This window comes from Acromyrmex echinatior, unplaced genomic scaffold (assembly GCF_024713525.1).
Source record: "Acromyrmex echinatior isolate Ae372 unplaced genomic scaffold, ASM2471352v2 Scaffold22, whole genome shotgun sequence".
Taxonomy (NCBI): domain Eukaryota; kingdom Metazoa; phylum Arthropoda; class Insecta; order Hymenoptera; family Formicidae; genus Acromyrmex; species Acromyrmex echinatior.
This window is the reverse complement of record NW_028259056.1, coordinates 446,202-465,382: the sequence shown is the minus strand read 5'-3', so window position 1 is coordinate 465,382 and position 19,181 is coordinate 446,202. Positions and strand designations below refer to the sequence as shown.

Sequence of the window (19,181 nt, the reverse complement as noted above, 5' to 3'; positions counted from 1 at the left end):
CGGTTTACAGAATTTGATATAAATTCACATAGAAAGATTTAAGCAGATTCGCTTAGACCGAATATAGGGTTTCTCTTATTTAATTAGTTTTTATATTTGTTCTGTCATGAATTAAATTTAAGTTTCAATTTTCTTCGAATGAAAGTTCAACTTGCCTGTATATTATGACTTTGATAATCAGATGTCATAAATTTACTCTAAAATCGATAGACTATACAAGAAGATAAACTTAAATATGACGAAATTATAATCGGTTCAATTTTCATCTTTTTCAAGTTGTAAGAATTAGAAAAAGAAGATATTAAAGTTAATCTGCATTAGAAACGAATATTAATCGATAGATTTATATATTATTTATGCGCATGACGAGAAGCTACGTGTCATCGTATGTAAATACCGAATCACAATAATACACAAGTAGACAACTTTGAAATGGACAGTAACGAACTCTCAAGCGTGGATACAATAATTCTCCCGTATCCGCAATTCGTACGAAAGTGTAGCGCAAAAATGTGCTTTAAAGTTTGATTAAATTACATAACTATAATAAAGAGTGCAAATAGATAGGTATTTAATTCATCGCGAGACGATCTTGTATATACAATAGTACACAGTGATTATCTGGACATAAATATTTCATGACGAGACGCAAGCACAAACGATCGCGAAAGAAGGCTAAGTTTCTGAAGGTGCAAGAATCTCAGAAAAATGTACGGCCGAGATTCTTTGATCAGAGAAATGAAGATAAAGAAACGAGCGACGCTTCGCATCCGCATCAATATTCTCCGGAATTGGTGCTGTTCGAATCGCCTCACGTGGATCCGCTCTGCGATAATAAGCTCAGGAGTCCGGAGATCGTTTCCAAACAATCTAGGACGAAGTTGGAAGACTTGAAGAATGATTCAGAAATCGAGATCGCTGCGCGGATGATAGAGCAATCGAGTCCGATCTCGTCCAAGTATTGGAAGTCGAAGCTTTGGATTTACGATACCAAGTGTACAAATGATTATCCTAATAATTATTTAGAAAACTGTGAACGCGAGCAGGATACTATTAAATCGATCGCCAGCGAGCCGTTTGATCTCACGGAGAATTATTCATTCTGTTTATCGTCCTTGAACAATAAGGTAAACAAGAATAGAATGGCCAATATAACACATGATGAGAGATCCTCGAATACCATCGATAAAGAAGTTTATCGAAATATTTCGAGGTCAACGATATTTCGTTCCAATTTGAAATCCCAATCACATGACGACGTATGCATTTTCGCGAATGTCCCAGAACCTGCGAATTTCGATGAAAAACGATCTCCCAGTTCAAATCAACGAGACTACTATAATATATTTGAAACGATGGACGATTGTTATTTATTAGATAAGACATTTTCGATGAACGACAATCTCATGCGTGAGATAAATAGCTATCTGGACGAGCAGTCGTCGACGATAATCGGTAACAAATTGGGGATGGATCGCGTCTCGGAAGCCCCACATTTTGAGATTTTATGCGAGACCGACGACCGGAGCGAGCTCGGATTATCAGTCCGTAAATCCGTCAATGGATCTGACGATGGATTGCGAAATAATTCGGAGAAAAATAAGAGGAGAACATCGAATGACTGTAAAAAATTTGACGTCGCGCTCGAGAGGATCGGCGAACGTTTGACAGCGAATTGGCGTGAGTTCCGGAAGATCTTTGCGTATCTGCGGAAAATGAATGGCGGGAAGACTCGCGGCGACGCCGACGACGACGCAGTCGAAAGCAGCGAGTTCTTGTTACACAAGTACAGGAGGCTCCCCCACATCTCCGTCTCGACACTGTCCCTGCCGAGTCTGCCCTCCGTCTTTTGCACATCTTCGACTTCGCCGAGGAAACTGAACCATCAGCATGAATCGAATGAATGCGAAAGATCGAAGCGAGAAGCCGAGAAAAGCGAAATTCCGCCGACGTCGGCGGAGTCCACGACGCCTCGCGTGATCAGATTGATGAAACGCTGTCGCCGAACGACCTTAACATTCAGGGATGAGGACGAAGCCGACGAAGGAGAGGCGGCCAAGCACCGGCAACCGGCAACTCGCGCGCCGGATATCACGGAGACGGAACCGCTTTCGGAAATGAAGAAGAAAGATGAGAAGCGTTCGTTTCTGTTAGATCTGCCCTTCTGCAAAGTACCTCATCAAGACAGTCGCTTTCCGGAATCAACGACCGCTTCCAAACTATCTGACCATGATTGCCGTCGTAGCGACTCTCTGCAAAAAGTATACGTCGTTTATTAAAATAAAATAATATATAAAGCAGTGTAAATAAAGTATTTCTCACTTACGATGTCGTAATTCAATATAACATGCATTGAGGGAAAAATATAAATCTTTGATATGGAGAATTTCATCAAATTGTGCTATATATATGTTATTTTCACTTGTTCAGTTCCCGATTGAAGTTGCTGCCCGTCAGATGTGCACTTTACTAATTTATCCTCATGATAATTCAAAATTTCTTTCTCTGTGTTTTCAAATAATTAGACAGAATATCACTGGAATGGCTCTCATAATCACCAGGCACCCCAAACAACGGTTCGAGATACTCCCACCCGTGTATTTCAACGAAGAAACATTACCCGTACGATAATCACATGGGTGATTACTATCAGCATTTGGCTGATAAAAAAATTGGTGCATCTCGTAAATGTCGTAAGTTTCTTATATAATTTGTTTAAAATGAATATTCTTGTTTCCTCACTGCAGCTATATTGAATTACAGTCGAATCTTTCTATAATTCTTAACATATTGAAATGATACAAATTCTTTGGTATACTTTGGTATTCTTAGCACTTGGAAAAGTTTTTTAATCATAGAAATAATTTTATAAATAACTTTAATTACACATATATATGTTTGTGCGTAAATATTTTTTTTATTACTTATATATAAATATCTTACTTATAACATCTGTCTATTTTAGGTAAAATTGATAATCAATTTTTTTTACAGGGTTACAAAAAACTGCAACAGAAATTGATCGTTCCGCCTTTATGGAAGATTTCTTCTTCGACAAAGAAATTTGATCATCTGGCGGAAACAATGCGTTCCGAAAGGGAAATGCTGCACGCAATGTCGGAAAGGATGACGCGACTTTCGGAAGATTTCAACCAGGTAAGATTACTTTCAAATTCATTTGGTCTTACACCGTGAGACTAAATTTCAAATTATATTCTTATTTCTTTATGAATTTTTGAAAAAATGTGTGATAAATATTTTGTATATATTAAAAAATCTATATATTTTGATATTACGTATATCTTTTTGATCCATCATAGATGCGAACGAACACCGAAACCACTCTTAACGCTCTGACAACCAATATGAACATCTTTCGTGAAACTAGTAAAAAAATGACGGAGGATAATACGGCATTGCTTTTGGAGCTAAAGAAATTACGTGAAATGCTAGAGGAAGTTCGATTGAAATCTTCGCAACAGGTTCCCTTACCTTTTTCTCGTTCACTTCCTTCTTCACATTCATCTTTTCCTTCTTCTTCTTCTTCTTCTTCTCTTCTTCCTCCTCCTCCGCCGCCGCTGCCGTTGATACCTTCCTTGGAATTTCTTCCACCTCCTCCACCTCCACTACCACCACCACAATCGTTATCATTATCATTATCACCACCACCACCACCACCGCCACCGCCACCGCCACCACCACCACCACCTCCACTACTATCATCATCATCATCATCATCATCACCACCACCACCACCACCACCACCACCACCACCACCACCATCACCACCACCACCACCACCACCACCACCACCACCACCACCACCACCACCATCACTACTACTACTACCACCATCACTACCACCTCCGCTACCTCTTTTATTTTCTCCAAAAGCGCACACCTCGAAATTAGAATCTTCAATACCACCCCCACATCCTCCGCTTCACCCTTCAGTTTCCTTGCAATCTCAAATGCCATTGATACAACCAACGACACCTAACAGTAGTAGAAATAGTAAGAATAGGACACCCACAAGAAAGTGTTCCACACCATTGTGCAACAGGCCTAAGATCACCGTCGAAGACTTACTGAAAGTCACCCTGAAAAAGGCTCCACAAAGTATCAAAGTACTGTCTAAATTCTGTAAATTAGTAAAATTACATCCATCACGATAAAATCGTGAATATAAACTTCTAAGAATATGTGTGTGATTGTCTTAGATCTCATAAGATTTTTATTTTTTTTAATTAATGAATGCAAATCATACGAGAATTAATCTGAAGGATTAATCTTGATTAGGATAGATTCATAAAAAATCGGATCGTATAAGAAAGTTGTAATTCTCGAACAGCCTTCCCTTTTAAGGGAATGTGTGAATCTAAGACTGTTTAGAAATTAAAAATAACTATATCAAAAAGAATTTTATACCGGAAAAAATTAGAAATATTTTTTATATTTACATTTCATGTAAACAAAATTTGTTTTTTAAATTTTGTTTCTATCCTTGTTGAATAAAAAATTAATACGCTGATGTATGTACATGTATGCGAAAAATTAAAAGGTTTTTTTTTAATATAATTCAATGTTCATTCATACTTCATGACGGAGTATAAAAAATAAAAAATTGTTGTATTCCATACATTTCAGGAAAATAGACGAAACACTGTACCAGGCCCAAGAGGTCCGATCGTATCCTTGGAAATGTTGCGTAATGTAAAGCTGAAATCCGCCAAGCGTAGACCTAACGCTCAAACTGGAAGATCACCCAGAAACGGTCGAATCGTTAAAAACCGAATTGCATCAAATATCAATCTCTCGCCGATTTTGACTGGTTCGGAGGGCAATTTAGAGCGAATCCTGCGGCGAGTAGATCTAAACAGGCCAAGGAGACTCTTGTCCAGCTCAAGCAGCTTCCGCGAACGCGATTTCACAAGGGAGACGCAGTGTCACTCGTTGGAAACATTGACGTACAGCCAATCACAATCCACGCTTGAATGACCACAGTATCAATTGTATGTAAATTGTGATATAAGAAACATCAGATACAAGAAACTTATAAATCATAAAATTGTTAAAGAAAACTTGCGGTATACATTGAAATAATTTATTTTGCTTGCATACCATAAACGTATTAGATTTAAGAAAGATTTTATAAAGATTTGTGAAAAGAGAGAGAATTTAAAAAAGAACTTTTTATCAGCTTGTATTATTAAATATAAGTATACATAACTACACATAAGTGGGAAAAATTAGGAAAAAAATTAATTTGTTGTGATATATAATGCAAGAAATTAAATTCTCGTTTCTGATGTCATAAGCCGCGTTTCATTGCACGCATAAAAACGATACTTTATGCGTATTATACGTGCAACGGAACGCAGTCATAAGATAATACGACTGCAATGAAAGACCAAAAGTCTAAAATTTAAATCGCCGACGTATGACGTATTCGTCATATAAAATAATAAATAATCTAAGTAATATATTCAAATATTTAATATTAAATTAATATTTAACACAAGAGCTCAAAGCTCTTTGCTGCGAAATTTGTCTACAATTGGCTGGCCGAAAATTTAAATCGATCTCTTAATAAAACTGTGACCAAGGCATAGATTTATAATTACTTTATTTGTAGCTTTCATGTGTGTAGTTACAGAAAAAAAAGATTGTATCCAGTGTATTCGCATCGACTGTAATACAGAGCGTAAGAACGCATGCGGATCCAAGAATGTAAAATCAACAATTCCTCCGAACGATGATGAAAAATCAAAAAAGCATGGCTTCGCACTATTACTTGTTAATAGCGATTAATTCTTATTGAAATCAATGAAATCGAATAAATCGAATAAATCGAATAAAGGTGGTTTGAAATTTAGATAATTTTCGAAATAATCCAGATGGTCTCCGATTTATATATTGTACAAACGTATAATCGGATATTGGGATAATCCCAAAGGGCTAATAATTCATCGGCGTTCAGAGATCGCTACCACCATTCGTTGCCACGTGACGCGTTACTTTTTTTTTTGCTTTTATGTAGCTAAATTCCTTAAAACACTTTGCCGCACAGATACATGCTATGTACTTGAGAAATATATTTATATATTTATATATATGCGCTTGCGTTTTACAGCCTACGACGGCATCCGCCTCGCTCCGCAGTTCTTAATTTAGAGCTCTGTTTACCTTGCACACAGTTTTCGCGCGATTTAATCTTCTCGATTATAATCGACTCGATATCATGTCATATACTCGAGTTAATGTTACCGGAGATGACTTCCTCGGATGACTCCCCCGCGTCGAGATTATTTCTTCGTTTCTTTTTCTCCTTCTCTTTAGCCTACTTATACGTTCTTACAATTATATTCGCAAATATACTTACTTACTTTACGAGAGCCGGTTGATATTATTTTGAATTATTCCTCATAACGTGTGTCATTTGTAACATTATCAATTTTATCGTTACGATACCTAAATACAGGGGCACGATGGACACCAATTATTTTCTGCTTTTTCGTCTTCCTCGCGGAGGTTGCAATCCGCGTTTTTCTCGCCGAATTATGCTTTTCTTGCTGTTGCCGAACGCCTCGCTTCTCTGCTGTGCTTAAATTCGGCGCCTCCTCTTCGTCACGTTATCAGCGAGAAAACTGAGTGAGCTTAAATGGATTTTGGTAGTTCTAGCTATATAATAAGTAGATAAGTTTAATGCGTAAAATGGTCAGTAACTAGCTAAGCTTACCTCATCGATCTGAAGAAAGGATACTTTTCACTGTAAATCTCTACGATCCCGACAGACTCCTCATTACAAGAACAATGGAATGTTTCAACGTAAAAATCGATGGAATGGCTCGTCGATGAATCGGCGAATGGACAATTACAAATACTGATTCCAACTATCGTCCATCCGGAAGGGAAAGACGAGGATAGAGAAATATGAATATATTTATTTTATATATATATAATATATATAATTATATATATATATAATAATAATATATATATAATAATATATATAATAATTTTATATATATATACATATAAAATAATATATATATATATATATATATAGAGCGTAAATTGCGTGTGTAAATGTGCGGGTGGAAAAAGTCGGGGTACAGTCATTTATTCTGTTCTTATACCACAGCAATCGATATTTAGTTTACACAACGGGCGTATGAAAACGTACAACCACATTACAGACTAGCTAGATAGTTACTTTGTTTGCTGTGAGTAACGTAACGCGCTAAAAAGGCTCACCTACGATAACGTAATCTTTTTCATTTTTCCCCTTCTTTCGTTTCCATTTTTTCACTTTTTTTTTATCACGACGCTGCTCATCGAGCTGACGCGATGGGACGCATTCGCCTCGGAAGAGATGCGTAAAAGAACGGAAAATCGAGAGATCGCCATCAGAGAATTTCGATGATACATTTTACCGCTTCTCGCTCATGTTACAGAGCTCCTTCGCGACGCGGTCTCCATTCGAAGCTCACAAAATCAGGCGTTATTGCATTTGACGAGGTACAGAGGGTGGGAGAGGGGGAGAAGGGGGCAATCGAAGTAAGCACATTCTCTTCTCCTCAGCTCGGCTATGCCAAGAATCCATGCATTTAAAAATTTTTCTTTTCGGCTATCTATAACATTACAATTGTGTCGGATCTTGTTGGAAGTACATATCTTTTACAGGATACAAGCTCGAGAGCGAGATCCGTCTTGACAACTGACAATGAAGGCGCCGCCGTTATTTCCGTAAAGAGAGAGAGAGAGAGAGAGAGAGGTGCAAATTGTCTTCGAAATAAATCAATTTACACGCTAATAAACACCGTAATAATTACAGGACGCGTGGAATAAAATATCGTGCATAGTAAAAAAAAAAAAAAAAAAAAAAAAAAAAAGCGAGGAACGAAAAGGAGGAAATTGGAAGAGGAGAACTCCAGGTGATGGAGATGTAAGAACGGACAGTCATGTAAATATATTCCGATATATAACATCGTGCAATCCATACGCCTTTTTGTTCCTCTTTCAATGTAAAACATAGGACATACAATTCGTTCTCACTGTGACGGAAATCAAATCTGAATTGCCGAGGTTAAATCGACCGGCGCCGGCATCGACATCGGCTCGACGTTCTCGACGTCGTTTGCACATTTATCGGACGCATACAAAGTGCAAATACGACGTTTTCTCTCGATACGCAAAAACGGGGCAACAGAAAAGTGCCTTTCTCCTAAATGCTTTGCAGTCTCTCTATTTACCGCAGGGTGCGTGCCCTTTTGTCTCGTTACTTTCTGCATGTTCTGTAACTCAATTGTATGTATATGTACGTAATATAATGCCGGATGAACTAAATGATTTATTTATTTATTAATGTTGCTGTTGTATTTTGTTGTCACTGCTGCCGCCGCTGCTGCTGCTGCTGCTGCTGCTGCTGCTGCTGCTTTGTTTTGAAGTAACCATACAGTGCGTGCTTTTTTTAAAGGGTCACGCAAATTTCTAAAGATCTCCCCTTCCCACCCCGAACTGCCACCTGCTGAATTGGTTTTTTTTTCTTTTGCTTACGAGTTATTTAAGAGTTTTTTCTTGTGTCTCAGTTTTATATGCGCAAGATAACACTCACTACAGCTAGAGTTACGATACGTCCTGGTCTTCCACATCCTGCAGCTGCTCCTTTTGTTCAGCTTCACCTGCGCAACAAAAATACGAAATATATCAATAAATAATCTAGTTGAACGCATCTAAACAATGCATGTCAAATAAATTATGTTTGATAAGTGAAACAATTTGAAGAGATATAATTTTAAATAAATTCAATTTGCGATATTTTTCTCAATTTTTTTATTTCTTTTAATATGATGACAATTATATAAGAATTATGTCGCTCACCAAATGCAGATATGCTGGAAGGATGAGGACGATAGGAAAAGGGTATCTATGTTCAGGCATCGTGGATATCAACAGCATTATCGTCTTGTAGATCAGACTCGGACTCTGAATTACAAAGTATTAATTCCGCGTTCGAAAACCGTACAATTTTCTTACAAGTTAAAATAAATTAAAAACAAGTACAAGTTTACAGCAGAAATATAAATGTAAATATGAGCGAGAGAAAAGTTGAGAATATCTCATGATCTTAATGTTTTATTGATTTTATCCTCTAACATTTTCACAAATCCGATATTCAATATTTCTTCAGAAAAATATTAAATTATCCATAATTCTCATATCATATAATATTAAAAATTTGTACAAAATTTTTAATCAATTTATTAAGTAACTACGTATGTAAAACTTAAAATGAGTAATTCAATGCAATAATACGCAACCTTTTTCAAGAATCATTTTCAGGTCACTTTTAGAAATAGATGGAAACTTTCGGATCGGATAATGTTCATTTCGTTTGCATAAAAAATAAAAAATATAATTTTATATTTCCAATTATGAGCCGTAAGGTCGCAGAAAGGCACAGGTGAGCCACACTGGTGCGCATGACTGGTTAACAAATCATTCCGTCAAATTAAAAAACGTTAATTTAAAACTCTATTAGGAGCAATGTGAAATGTATCTATGTATAACACGTTTCCTTATCTTTCAACAATTTCAGATCATTCATTTGCAATTTTCAGACAAAAATGTTTATCTACTTTATCCCAGCAGTAAATTCAGAAGTAAAAAAAGATCACGATTGGAATTATAAAACTAAAAAAGTTCCTTTTGTTCCTAGAATTTAATAAAAGATATATTGAAAAAAAAAAGTTTCTCCTCTTCTTTTCTATATTTCTAGTCGTGATGAAGCATGTAGCTTCTGAGACACCCTAGGTAAATTACGTGAGACGAGATAAAATCATTTTATCACAATGCATAGTATTCGTCTGCATGTCGATCGATCGAGAACAGGCGGAATACGTCGCACAACGCATTCTAGCGTAATCAAAACATCCCTACGGCAGTTTTGCCTCTATAAGTAAATGGGACACTAACCGTCTCCCTGCATATCCGATGTCCATAGAGTGAGGTTGTCCCTGAGGAGTTGCATTATGAGGGTAGAATCTTTGTAGCTCTCCTCAGACAGCGTGTCCAGTTCGGCGATCGCATCGTCGAAGGCTGCCTTCGCTAAGCGGCATGCTCTGTCAGGGCTATTGAGGATCTCGTAATAGAACACGGAGAAGTTGAGCGCTAATCCCAAGCGAATGGGATGGGTCGGCGGTAGTTCCGTCATGGCGATATCGCTCGCTGCTTTGTATGCCACCAGGGAGTTCTCCGCCGCTTCCTTTCTGTCGTTACCGATGGCAAATTCTGCCAAGTAACGATGGTAATCACCTTTCCTGAAAACACATCAATGGTGGATTAATAACAATTCGTATCGTACGTTGAAATATGGTGCAATCATTCAACAATTTGTCGTATAATTTTCTTAAAAATAAATGAATAAATAAATAAAAGTAAATGAAATAATGAAAAATCAAAAAGTCATATTTAGCACTAGTAAAAATACAAAATCAGTGTCAATAATGTATTGTCTTTGCGAGCAAGATTAAAAACTTTATTAAAAACTACGATATAAAGAATTGTAGATCGTTATGATGCAACTGTATTTTTGAGAATAATTTATCAGCATAATTTTTATAAATAACATATAAAAAAATTATTTAATACTAAAATTGTTCATAAATAAAATAATTAAAATTTTTGTTTCAAAAATACGAAATAACTATAGATTAATGTTCTACGGACAATTGCGTAAAATATACAAATGGATTCTTACATTTTATAATAGAAGACTTTGGATTCTCCCGTAGAAGCACACGGTATCAAGTGCTTATCCAAGACACCGAGAATATCGGCGCAAATATCCCTGAGCTCCTTTTCCACTTGAGATCGGTATTGGCGAATCATCTCTAGTTTCCCCTCGGCACCCTTGTTCTCCTCCTTTTGCTCAATGCTCGAGATTATTCTCCAGGAGGCTCTCCTTGCTCCGATCACATTTTTGTACGCTACCGAAAGAAGGTTCCTTTCTTCTACGGTGAGTTCTACGTCCAGTGAAGCCACTTTCTTCATCGCCTCAACCATCTCTGCAAATAATACCGGCAATATCGTTGATAAAGTTCATCGACTTGTCATATGTAAGATGTATATCTGACGATACTCAATCATTAAATGAAAAATTATAATTAGAATAAACGTAAAAGTAAACTATATGTAAGAAAAATGTTCCATGGAAAAATATAATCTCCTATGACAAAAAATAATTTCTTTTTCTGTTAAACAAATATTATTTCAGATTTTTTCAAACAAATATTAAACGTAATAAAAACAATCTTCGGAGTAACGGAAGTCACTTTCTAAGGAGCAAAAATACTGTTTTTATATATAGCATCTTGATTTTTCTATTACATTGATGGTATATAACATTTTTATCTACTCTCGTGACATTTATAATAATCCTTAAATAGCAAAATTGCCGAAGAGATTCTTAGATAATCAAAGTTCCTATAGGAAAATATAACATAAAAATATCCTAACAATACTAAACAAATTTTTGTCATAACAATTTCATCGACGATGAAATCTGACGAAACATAAAATTACATAATTATTTTATATTCGTCTTCCGCGTTTCTCTATGTTTATCCTGGAAAGTTCAGGTTGTCAAAGGATTCCTCATAAATCATTGTGAAATGAACTCCGTGCTCGTGAACTTGTTCGCTTAAATGGCGTATGGACGTTTGGCCTATAAAATGTTACGTGCCTATCGCGGATGAAACGATAGCGCGGAGTGCCTTTGGAGTAAAGGGGATGAACGCGTCGGTATATATTAATCCGCTGCCCCTTGAACTTTGCACGGAAGTCATATAATATATCGGCACATATTCGAGCGATATTCGCTCAGAGAAGCGCTGCCATTTTTGGCCTCCAGATGTTTTTACGGAATACTCTCTCTCTCTCGTGTTTGCTAGCAGGGCCTGCCTGCTTGCCTGGTTTAACCAATTATTATATAATTTTTCAAGCTTCATTAAGTGAGTATCTAAAAACCGACAAATTGTGGCAAAAGAGAAGGGAGTTAATTAGTGAATTAAAGCGAAGAATACGAGAAAATGTCAAGTGTAACAACAAAATTATATAAGGTCATTAAAAGCAAAATAAGATGAAAAATAAGCTTCGTAACTCGAGCTTTAAAGCTGTGCAAATTTGTTACAGCAGAAGGACTTGATCCTACGCGTCCCTTGCGACATTAGAACTTGAGTTAATCTCATAAACATCAGAGATAAATTACAAATGCAAATGTTGACGCTCTGCAACGTTCACAACTGCGGCGATTAAACGTTTCTCCGTAGTTTGAGAGAAGTCGGAAACTTGTCCTCAACTTGAAGCTGATATCTTCATTCAAAATACGAGCCTGAATTCAAGAAACTTTCTGTCCTCGAGTTGCCTGCTGTACGCTCGCTTGTACTTTGTGCGCTTAAAATGGCACAAGTGTCACGTCGCCACTCACCCAAACGGGGAGGGGAGGAGGAGAGGGAAGGTAGGAAGGGGAGATGCAAGAGGCTGAACTCCGGAAACCTAGAGACCCATAACAACAGCATAATAACGACAAAGGAAGGAAGGAAGGAAGGAAAAGACGTAGATCGATACGTGGATCAACTCGTCGCGTTGCACGCACCGACGTTACCGATCAAGTGGTACCATCAAGTTTACAGGGGGTGAATGTGACGTAAAGCGGACGTTACAATGAACACGGTGTACATATACCAGTGTGCAGCAACGTAGGATAGCAGCCAGATCAATACTTTCCTTCTGCCAACCACCCCTTTCCCCCATTCTGTCCTCTTCCTCCTCCTCCTGCTCTTCTTGCCACCTTCTCACCCCTTTGCTCACCCCTCTCCATTTCCCACCCAATCTACTCTTCTCTCTGCCTATTTCTTTCTTCAACTACCCTCAAATTTCTAGTCGTCATTTCTCGCCCTCCGACACGTCCTAGGAAAGTCATATCGTTATGTCATTTCCACTCAGGCTCTACCCTGGGGACCGATCATGCCAATGTCGTACCGGGTTATCTAACGTCAACCCCCCCGAATTTTCGGAATTATCCCGTAAATCACGCATAATTAAGATAATCTAGAAAGGGATTATGAACAGTCAATCTGTAGTCGTTAGTTGATAATTGATGGATGTTAATTATCCTTAATATGTTCCGGCTCTTTTCATGAACACTTTTCGAGTGACATAAGAGGCCTCCCTTTTCCATATTCCAGCTGAACTTTCTGCACAGTTCATCTTTATCCTCTTCTATCCAATGTGAAAAGGAAAAGAAGAAAAATGAATCGTGCAAAAAATTCAGTCCTGGAATATGGAAAAAGAACAGATCTACTAATATCTTGATTTTCTTTCCCTTCAACGTCCGAATATACATTCACCTCATTTTAAGTGTAAAAATTTTTCGGAATTTCAAGCAACACTAACAGAATAAACTAATAGAATTGATTTTGTTTCATACCCGTTTCTATCAATGTAGATTAATTTTAATCTCGATTCCATTAAATCTTCATCTTTTCCAATTCTAAAAAGATGGAAAGTTGAACTGAGATTAAAGTTAATCTACATTGATAGAAAAGGGTACTAGAGATCCACGTCATGATAGTAAGCTAATATAGCTTAAGAAATATGAAAACACGCACGTTTGATTATAATTTTTCACAGAATTTTTCCATAATGTGAGAAGAAAAGGAAATAACACTAGGAAGCATCAGATACGCAATTTAAAGAGAGAATTTCTCTCGGAGTGAATCGATTCATCGATTTCCATTCATCGAACTTTCAGTAATTACGCTTGGCATCGAAATTCCAATATTTCATCTTCAAAGAGGATTCTAAGAGAATGATACGACTTTTAAAAGTGGCGGAAACTAGAATATAACAACCGCGTTTGAACCGACTTGACTTTCGGTCGATTAAAAGTGCTGGGTTTCGTGCTGGAAACAGAATTTGCTAATTGGAGAAATTCCGAAAGGAAAAAAAAAGATTCGCCAATTAGAACGGCATCGCGAAAGAAACAAAGATTCGTTAATCAGTGGCACGAAAATTCGTGCACAAAATCTCTTTGATCTCGTTATATCGGGTAATGTACGAGGAAAAAAAAAAACAATAGCCTTAAATCATCGAGTTGAAAGAAATGAGATTTTAAAAGAATAAGAAGAAAGGAATATAGTCGCGCTATATCATTGCCATAGCATTACACGTTTCTTTGTCTTTCACTGCCCATTTTCTTTATAACTATTGAAGAGATTCACGCAGCAGTATCTCTTTTTATCATATCACTGATGAGATTATCGCTACGACAAGCTTTACATGTTACTCAGTGCATTCCGATAAATGCATCTCTCTCTCTTCAGAGGCGCATAAATCAAGGAACCAATTTTTTCTTTCGCGTAGAAAGGAGGGGGAAAGAAAAAGAAGAGAGAGAAATCGCTAGAGCACAGATAAAAGTATACTGAGCAGTGTCTGGCTGAAAATAGACGAAAAGATTGTAGGTCTGTTCGCGTTACTTTTTTATACTCAGTATCTTCGCTTTCTCTCCTTTCAATATCTGAATAAAATCTCATTTTAAATGCAAAAATTTTGAGGAATTTCAAGCAAGTGAAATATCACACAGACGTGTAATATCAATCGAAATGTCGGTTATTTCAACTAGAATTATAGTAGATTTAATTTAAGAAAATTTTGATTCAAGCAGAATTCCAATTAATCCTAGGAGACATTAGGTCTGTTCGTATTGCTTGAATTCCCTAAAAAAAATTTTACACTTAAAGAGAGAGAAAGCGAAAAGTGCAAAAGTGCAAGCAACAAGAACAGAATGTTCTTTATTTTCAAGTAAAAATAAGTCTGTTCGTGTTGCTTGAAATCCCCAAAATTTTTTACACTTAAAACGAGATAAATATATTGGGTCATCTAAAAAGTATCCTCGGTTTTTTGTCACTAGATGTGTGTTGATGGTCATATATCTAGTGACAAAGTCACTCAATAATACATGTACAATCGAGCACCGAAGGGAGAGAAAGCAGCGAAGATGGTGAGTGGAAAAAATACAAGCAACGCGAACGAATTAATAACGTAATTACAAAAATTTACAGGTGTCGATCAATGAAATTATAAATATTTTAGTAAATAAATTCGTTCACTGTAGAAATATTCATTTTGTTCCAAGATACAGAATGAGCTCCAGACAAGTAGACATATTTTTCTCAGCATATGTATGTACAGCCGGTTGGGTTTGGTACTTGAGAAATCTTCAAAGACGTTAGACGACACGAAGCGCGCGCATACCGAGACGTATCTATAGCGCAGGGATCAGCAGGGATGGAAAAATTTGACCATCTCTTCCCTCCCACGCCTTTCGTCGCTATACTTGTCGCTCCGCAACGCTCCGCTCCATGGCCTCCCGTTTCAAGATACAGTCTCTTCATTCGTCCCTCTCAACCTTCTTCTTCGCAGCTCGTCCCGGCCATCGCGCCATCGCGCCATCGCGCCATCGCCCGGAACGCAGGAATGAGATCAATGAGATGGTGAAATTCGCGTGAAATTGGGAGTACTTTGCTTATATATTTTATTATTCATATAGAAAGATAGCGATTGGTATGACAAGTCAAGCGCGCATCGAATGAATGCGATCGATACGAGCGCTCCAAATCGCCATGCCGGCCGGTGTGTGCCGACGCTCGATAATCACGCACGTCGCGGTCCGCGAGGTCGCGTCGATATCGAGAACGCGAGAAGATCGATGGGGAATCGTCATCGTCGAGACGCTTCGAAAGCTGCCGCCGAGCCAGCTACCACTCACTCTGGACGCTTCACGTTATTACGCCTAACCGGGAAACCCTGTTAACTCAACACGAAAAGGGAGAGAGAATGGAGGGGAGGGAAGATGTGCGTGCGGAAAGATCAAACGTATCGGAGTCGGCAAAAGCGACATCCGGCCGATCCGGCTGGATCCGGCGCGGCGCGGCGCAGTGACTAGCGTCAAGCTTGTACGCGATCCGTCAGGTCTATTTTACCTGATGATGAGACTTCGTTTCGTTCTTGTTTAAAGCGGTTCGCGTGGACTCGTCTCGCTTTTTCCTCGCCTTTCGCGCGGAGAAAGGAGCCGAAGTTGCAGATAACTAAAGCGGACCGTGCAGCTGTTGTGGAAATCCACGCGGATGACGGTTCTCGTTTCTTTGTCGAGATCGAAAAAAAGATCGGAAAAGGGGAAAAAGAGAACGACATTGGTTGTTCTCACTTTGGACTTTTGATTGTGTTTCAAAAATTTATTTCCGGATGCATCCATATATTATTTTATTCTTTTTCTTCGCAGAACGTTGAACAAAGATAAAATGTATGATGGAATCATATCTAATTCCACCATGGATAAAATGATATTGAACGGTCGATCGAATCTCCAATCGATGATTTCTTCGCGTGCGCTCAAGGCCAGATGCCACGAGCGGAACACGCGATTTACTGCGTGTATCCGTGGTATAATAACCCGGTGACGGCGACGGCGACGGCGACGGCGACGGCGGGGCGATTAGCCAAGACGCCTCAACGTGTCTATACGTCATCAACATTCACGAGTCTCATGACCGTCTGTCGTCGGTGATCGAGAGAGAAACGAACCCGTCTCGCTTCGCTTATCTGCCGAAGAGACATGTAGCTCTCTCGGGTAGGAGGTGAAAAAGAGCGACGAGGCGGAGAACCGGGAGCACGCCTAGCAACGCGTGGCCGCCGCCAGCGGCCAGCGTCGTTTCCCGATCGGGACTTTCGGAGCACGGAATCCAAAGGAATCGGGCCGCGAAATCATTCTGATCTGTTCTTTATTACAGATCAACTCTTCTTACACGGTTCATCTTTCTTTTCTCTTCTCACGTAGGAAGAGAAAAGAGAGCTGAATTGTGCGAAAAGTTCAGCTAAAAAGAGCAGGTCTAACGCAGGTCTAGAAAACGCACGAGATTCGTCGTCTCGTCCCGTGGCAGCCCCCCCCCCCTTCCCACCCTCCAGGGCTTCGGCGATTGAACGAATGAACGAACGGATGGACGGACGGACGAACGGACCGACCGACCGACGGACGGACGGATGGACAAACGAATGGGCGAACGAAGTAACGAACGGGCGGGCCTCGCCGGATCGACCGTCGTGTCGCGAATGACACGAGTCGATATCGCGTCCGGCGCCGCCACAAAGGAACGCCGCCGGCATGACGAATAATGTCGTAACGATCGCGCCGCCAATTTTGACAGATACGACGCGCTCCAACGAGAGCGACAGCCCCGGGAGTATGTACCATCGGAGTAGAATAAAGAATAGGAAAGGTTATTCGTCGAGAAAGGAAATTCTCTAATGGGATCGCAGGCTATCACGAGAACGTTGAGACGCCAGGCGGTCGCAACGATGGGCGACCCGGATCCCGTTGATGCGAGCGAAGGGGGAAGAGAGGGAGGGGGGGGGAGGAAGAGAGGAAAGAGCTCGTTGACGCGATGCACGAGACGCGAATGGATCGCGCGGGACGTAGATCGGTTTCGCGGTTTCGCGTCGACGAACCGGCTAAATTGTCCCCTCTGTCCCCCCCCCTGCCCCTCGTCAACGAAAAGGGGAAATATCTACTTACCGTCGTAGCGTTCCGCTTGCTCGGCCAGTTTCGCCTTGTAAACGTTGTCCTCCCGTTCCGACATCTCGGATGCGTGCGGATCTCGCTGGTTAAATGGATAACGAGAGGCTCACGCGGGGAAGAGACGCGCGCACGGAATACGCCGTTCGGTAAACGACCGCCTGAAATACGCACAACGAAGCCACTCCGCACCACGGAGACGTACAGACCACTCGCAGGCTCACTGACCAAGATGGCGGCGCCCGCCAACAATCGAAAGCAGTTCCCAGTCTCTCGCGCAGCAGCTCCGCGGATTGACTCCGCTCGCCATGCGCTCGCGCCGTGTATTACTACGCCCGTGACGTCATTGCCTCTCCGCCGCCATCTCGAGACGGATCACGCCATCACGGACGGATCGATCGAGTGCGCAAGCGCGCACGCACGCACGTATCAACGCGTATGATTCGCCCTGCGGACGAAAAAGACATTATCTCTATTTCTCTCATTACTATCGCGTTTCTACCACTGAAAACTGACCTCATCGCAAATTCAACAGCTCGCGTATGTATATATATATATCACATACATAGGTGAATCGCGAGATGTCGTACCCGCCTTTTACCCGCCGTCGTTCATCGCTTGTCGCGCTTCCGCTAGTCCGCTTTCCGGTTTCGTTCTAAGTTTTCGTCTTCGTCAGTGTGTTGGATGGGCCGGGTTTCAGACGCATGCGCGTCCAATGTAACTTCAGTAATGTATCGATTACTAGTAAATAGGGAGATCGTTGGTCGCTTAGGGTTGAAAATGTTGAAAATTGTAATATGTATATTTTACATATTTTACATACGTATACATGTATACAATATATTTCTATATATATATGCATATGTAAAATATGTAAAATATGTAAAATTTTCCACATTTTTACATAAACGACTAATAATCTCCTCTTTACTTGTGACCGGTACGTTACTGAGGCTACATTGGACGCGCATGCGTTTGAAACCCGGCTCGTCTAACAAGACTGACTTCGTCAAAACGCCGCGGAAACGAGGAACGCATGGAATCAGATCGGATGGCGGAACGCGAACCGGGAAACCGCCGTGCCGGCCGGACCGGACGACGAAAACTTGACAGTCACGGCACGATTTGCAATATATCTTGTCGAGTTTCTCCTCTCCCTGTGATGCTAAACTGATCGGACAGTTTCTAAATTTCTAAAAAATTGCTCAAACAACGGGCGTTCATTTCTTTCCCATGCTCTATATAGTCGTATATTATGTATGTTAATACAAATATCATACAGAACAAATACTAAAAATCAATTTTACAACTTATCAAAAAATTTCTGCCGGGAAGAAAACATTTTTTTCTACCGATCTGCGTGGTATCGCAAAAAAATTCCTGAATCAAAAAGGAACGAAACGTAATCAATAAATCTAAATGTGTGTAAGAAGCCTATAATCAATAAAATATTCTCGTAACAAACTTGATCTATCTGGTTCCAAAAGTTCCACGCAGATCACTTTAATCTCAGTTTAACTCGTTCTTCATCTTTTTCTAATATTTG

General features: G+C 39.6%; 2 protein-coding genes across 4 annotated transcripts; one reads left to right on the top strand and one right to left on the bottom strand.

The window, feature by feature from the left end:
- Window positions 1–25: 25 nt before the first annotated feature.
- On the top strand, window positions 26–5,859 carry LOC105147623 (uncharacterized). Of its 2 annotated transcripts, XM_087416438.1 has the most exons (5): window positions 26–2,261; window positions 2,526–2,693; window positions 2,995–3,156; window positions 3,321–4,127; window positions 4,648–5,859. In XM_087416438.1, exons 1-5 carry the CDS (start codon window positions 639–641, stop codon window positions 4,996–4,998), a joined length of 3,111 nt encoding a protein of 1,036 aa, XP_087272564.1. In that variant the 5' UTR covers window positions 26–638; the 3' UTR covers window positions 4,999–5,859. The 2 variants fall into 2 exon arrangements, with proteins under 2 accessions (XP_087272564.1, XP_087272565.1); XM_087416439.1 differs by lacking the exon at window positions 2,526–2,693.
- 14-3-3epsilon (tyrosine 3-monooxygenase/tryptophan 5-monooxygenase activation protein epsilon) lies at window positions 5,610–17,973 on the bottom strand. Of its 2 annotated transcripts, XM_011058725.2 has the most exons (5): window positions 17,636–17,973; window positions 10,763–11,069; window positions 9,979–10,322; window positions 8,618–8,684; window positions 5,610–8,530 (listed from the first exon to the last, which is right to left on the bottom strand). In XM_011058725.2, the coding sequence occupies exons 1-4, from the start codon at window positions 17,697–17,699 to the stop codon at window positions 8,629–8,631; spliced, it is 771 nt and encodes a 256-aa protein (XP_011057027.1). In that variant the 5' UTR covers window positions 17,700–17,973; the 3' UTR covers window positions 5,610–8,530; window positions 8,618–8,628. The 2 variants fall into 2 exon arrangements, with proteins under 2 accessions (XP_011057027.1, XP_011057026.1); XM_011058724.2 differs by having other exon boundaries at window positions 5,610–8,684.
- Window positions 17,974–19,181: the final 1,208 nt, after the last annotated feature.

What these genes read in the sequence shown, in the direction of transcription:
- LOC105147623 (XM_087416438.1), top strand. Translation starts at nt 639, where the DNA reads ATGACGAGACGCAAGCACAAACGATCGCGAAAGAAGGCTAAGTTTCTG. An exon ending in TTTCGGAAGATTTCAACCAG is followed by an intron (nt 3,157 to 3,320) that starts GTAAGATTACTT and finishes GATCCATCATAG; the next exon opens with ATGCGAACGAACACCGAAAC. An exon ending in AGGCTCCACAAAGTATCAAA is followed by an intron (nt 4,128 to 4,647) that starts GTACTGTCTAAA and finishes CATACATTTCAG; the next exon opens with GAAAATAGACGAAACACTGT.
- 14-3-3epsilon (XM_011058724.2), bottom strand. Translation starts at nt 17,699, where the DNA reads ATGTCGGAACGGGAGGACAACGTTTACAAGGCGAAACTGGCCGAGCAA. An exon ending in GCAAGCGGAACGCTACGACG is followed by an intron (nt 11,070 to 17,635) that starts GTAAGTAGATAT and finishes TATTATTTGCAG; the next exon opens with AGATGGTTGAGGCGATGAAG. An exon ending in ATCGGATATGCAGGGAGACG is followed by an intron (nt 8,685 to 9,978) that starts GTTAGTGTCCCA and finishes TTTGTTGCGCAG; the next exon opens with GTGAAGCTGAACAAAAGGAG.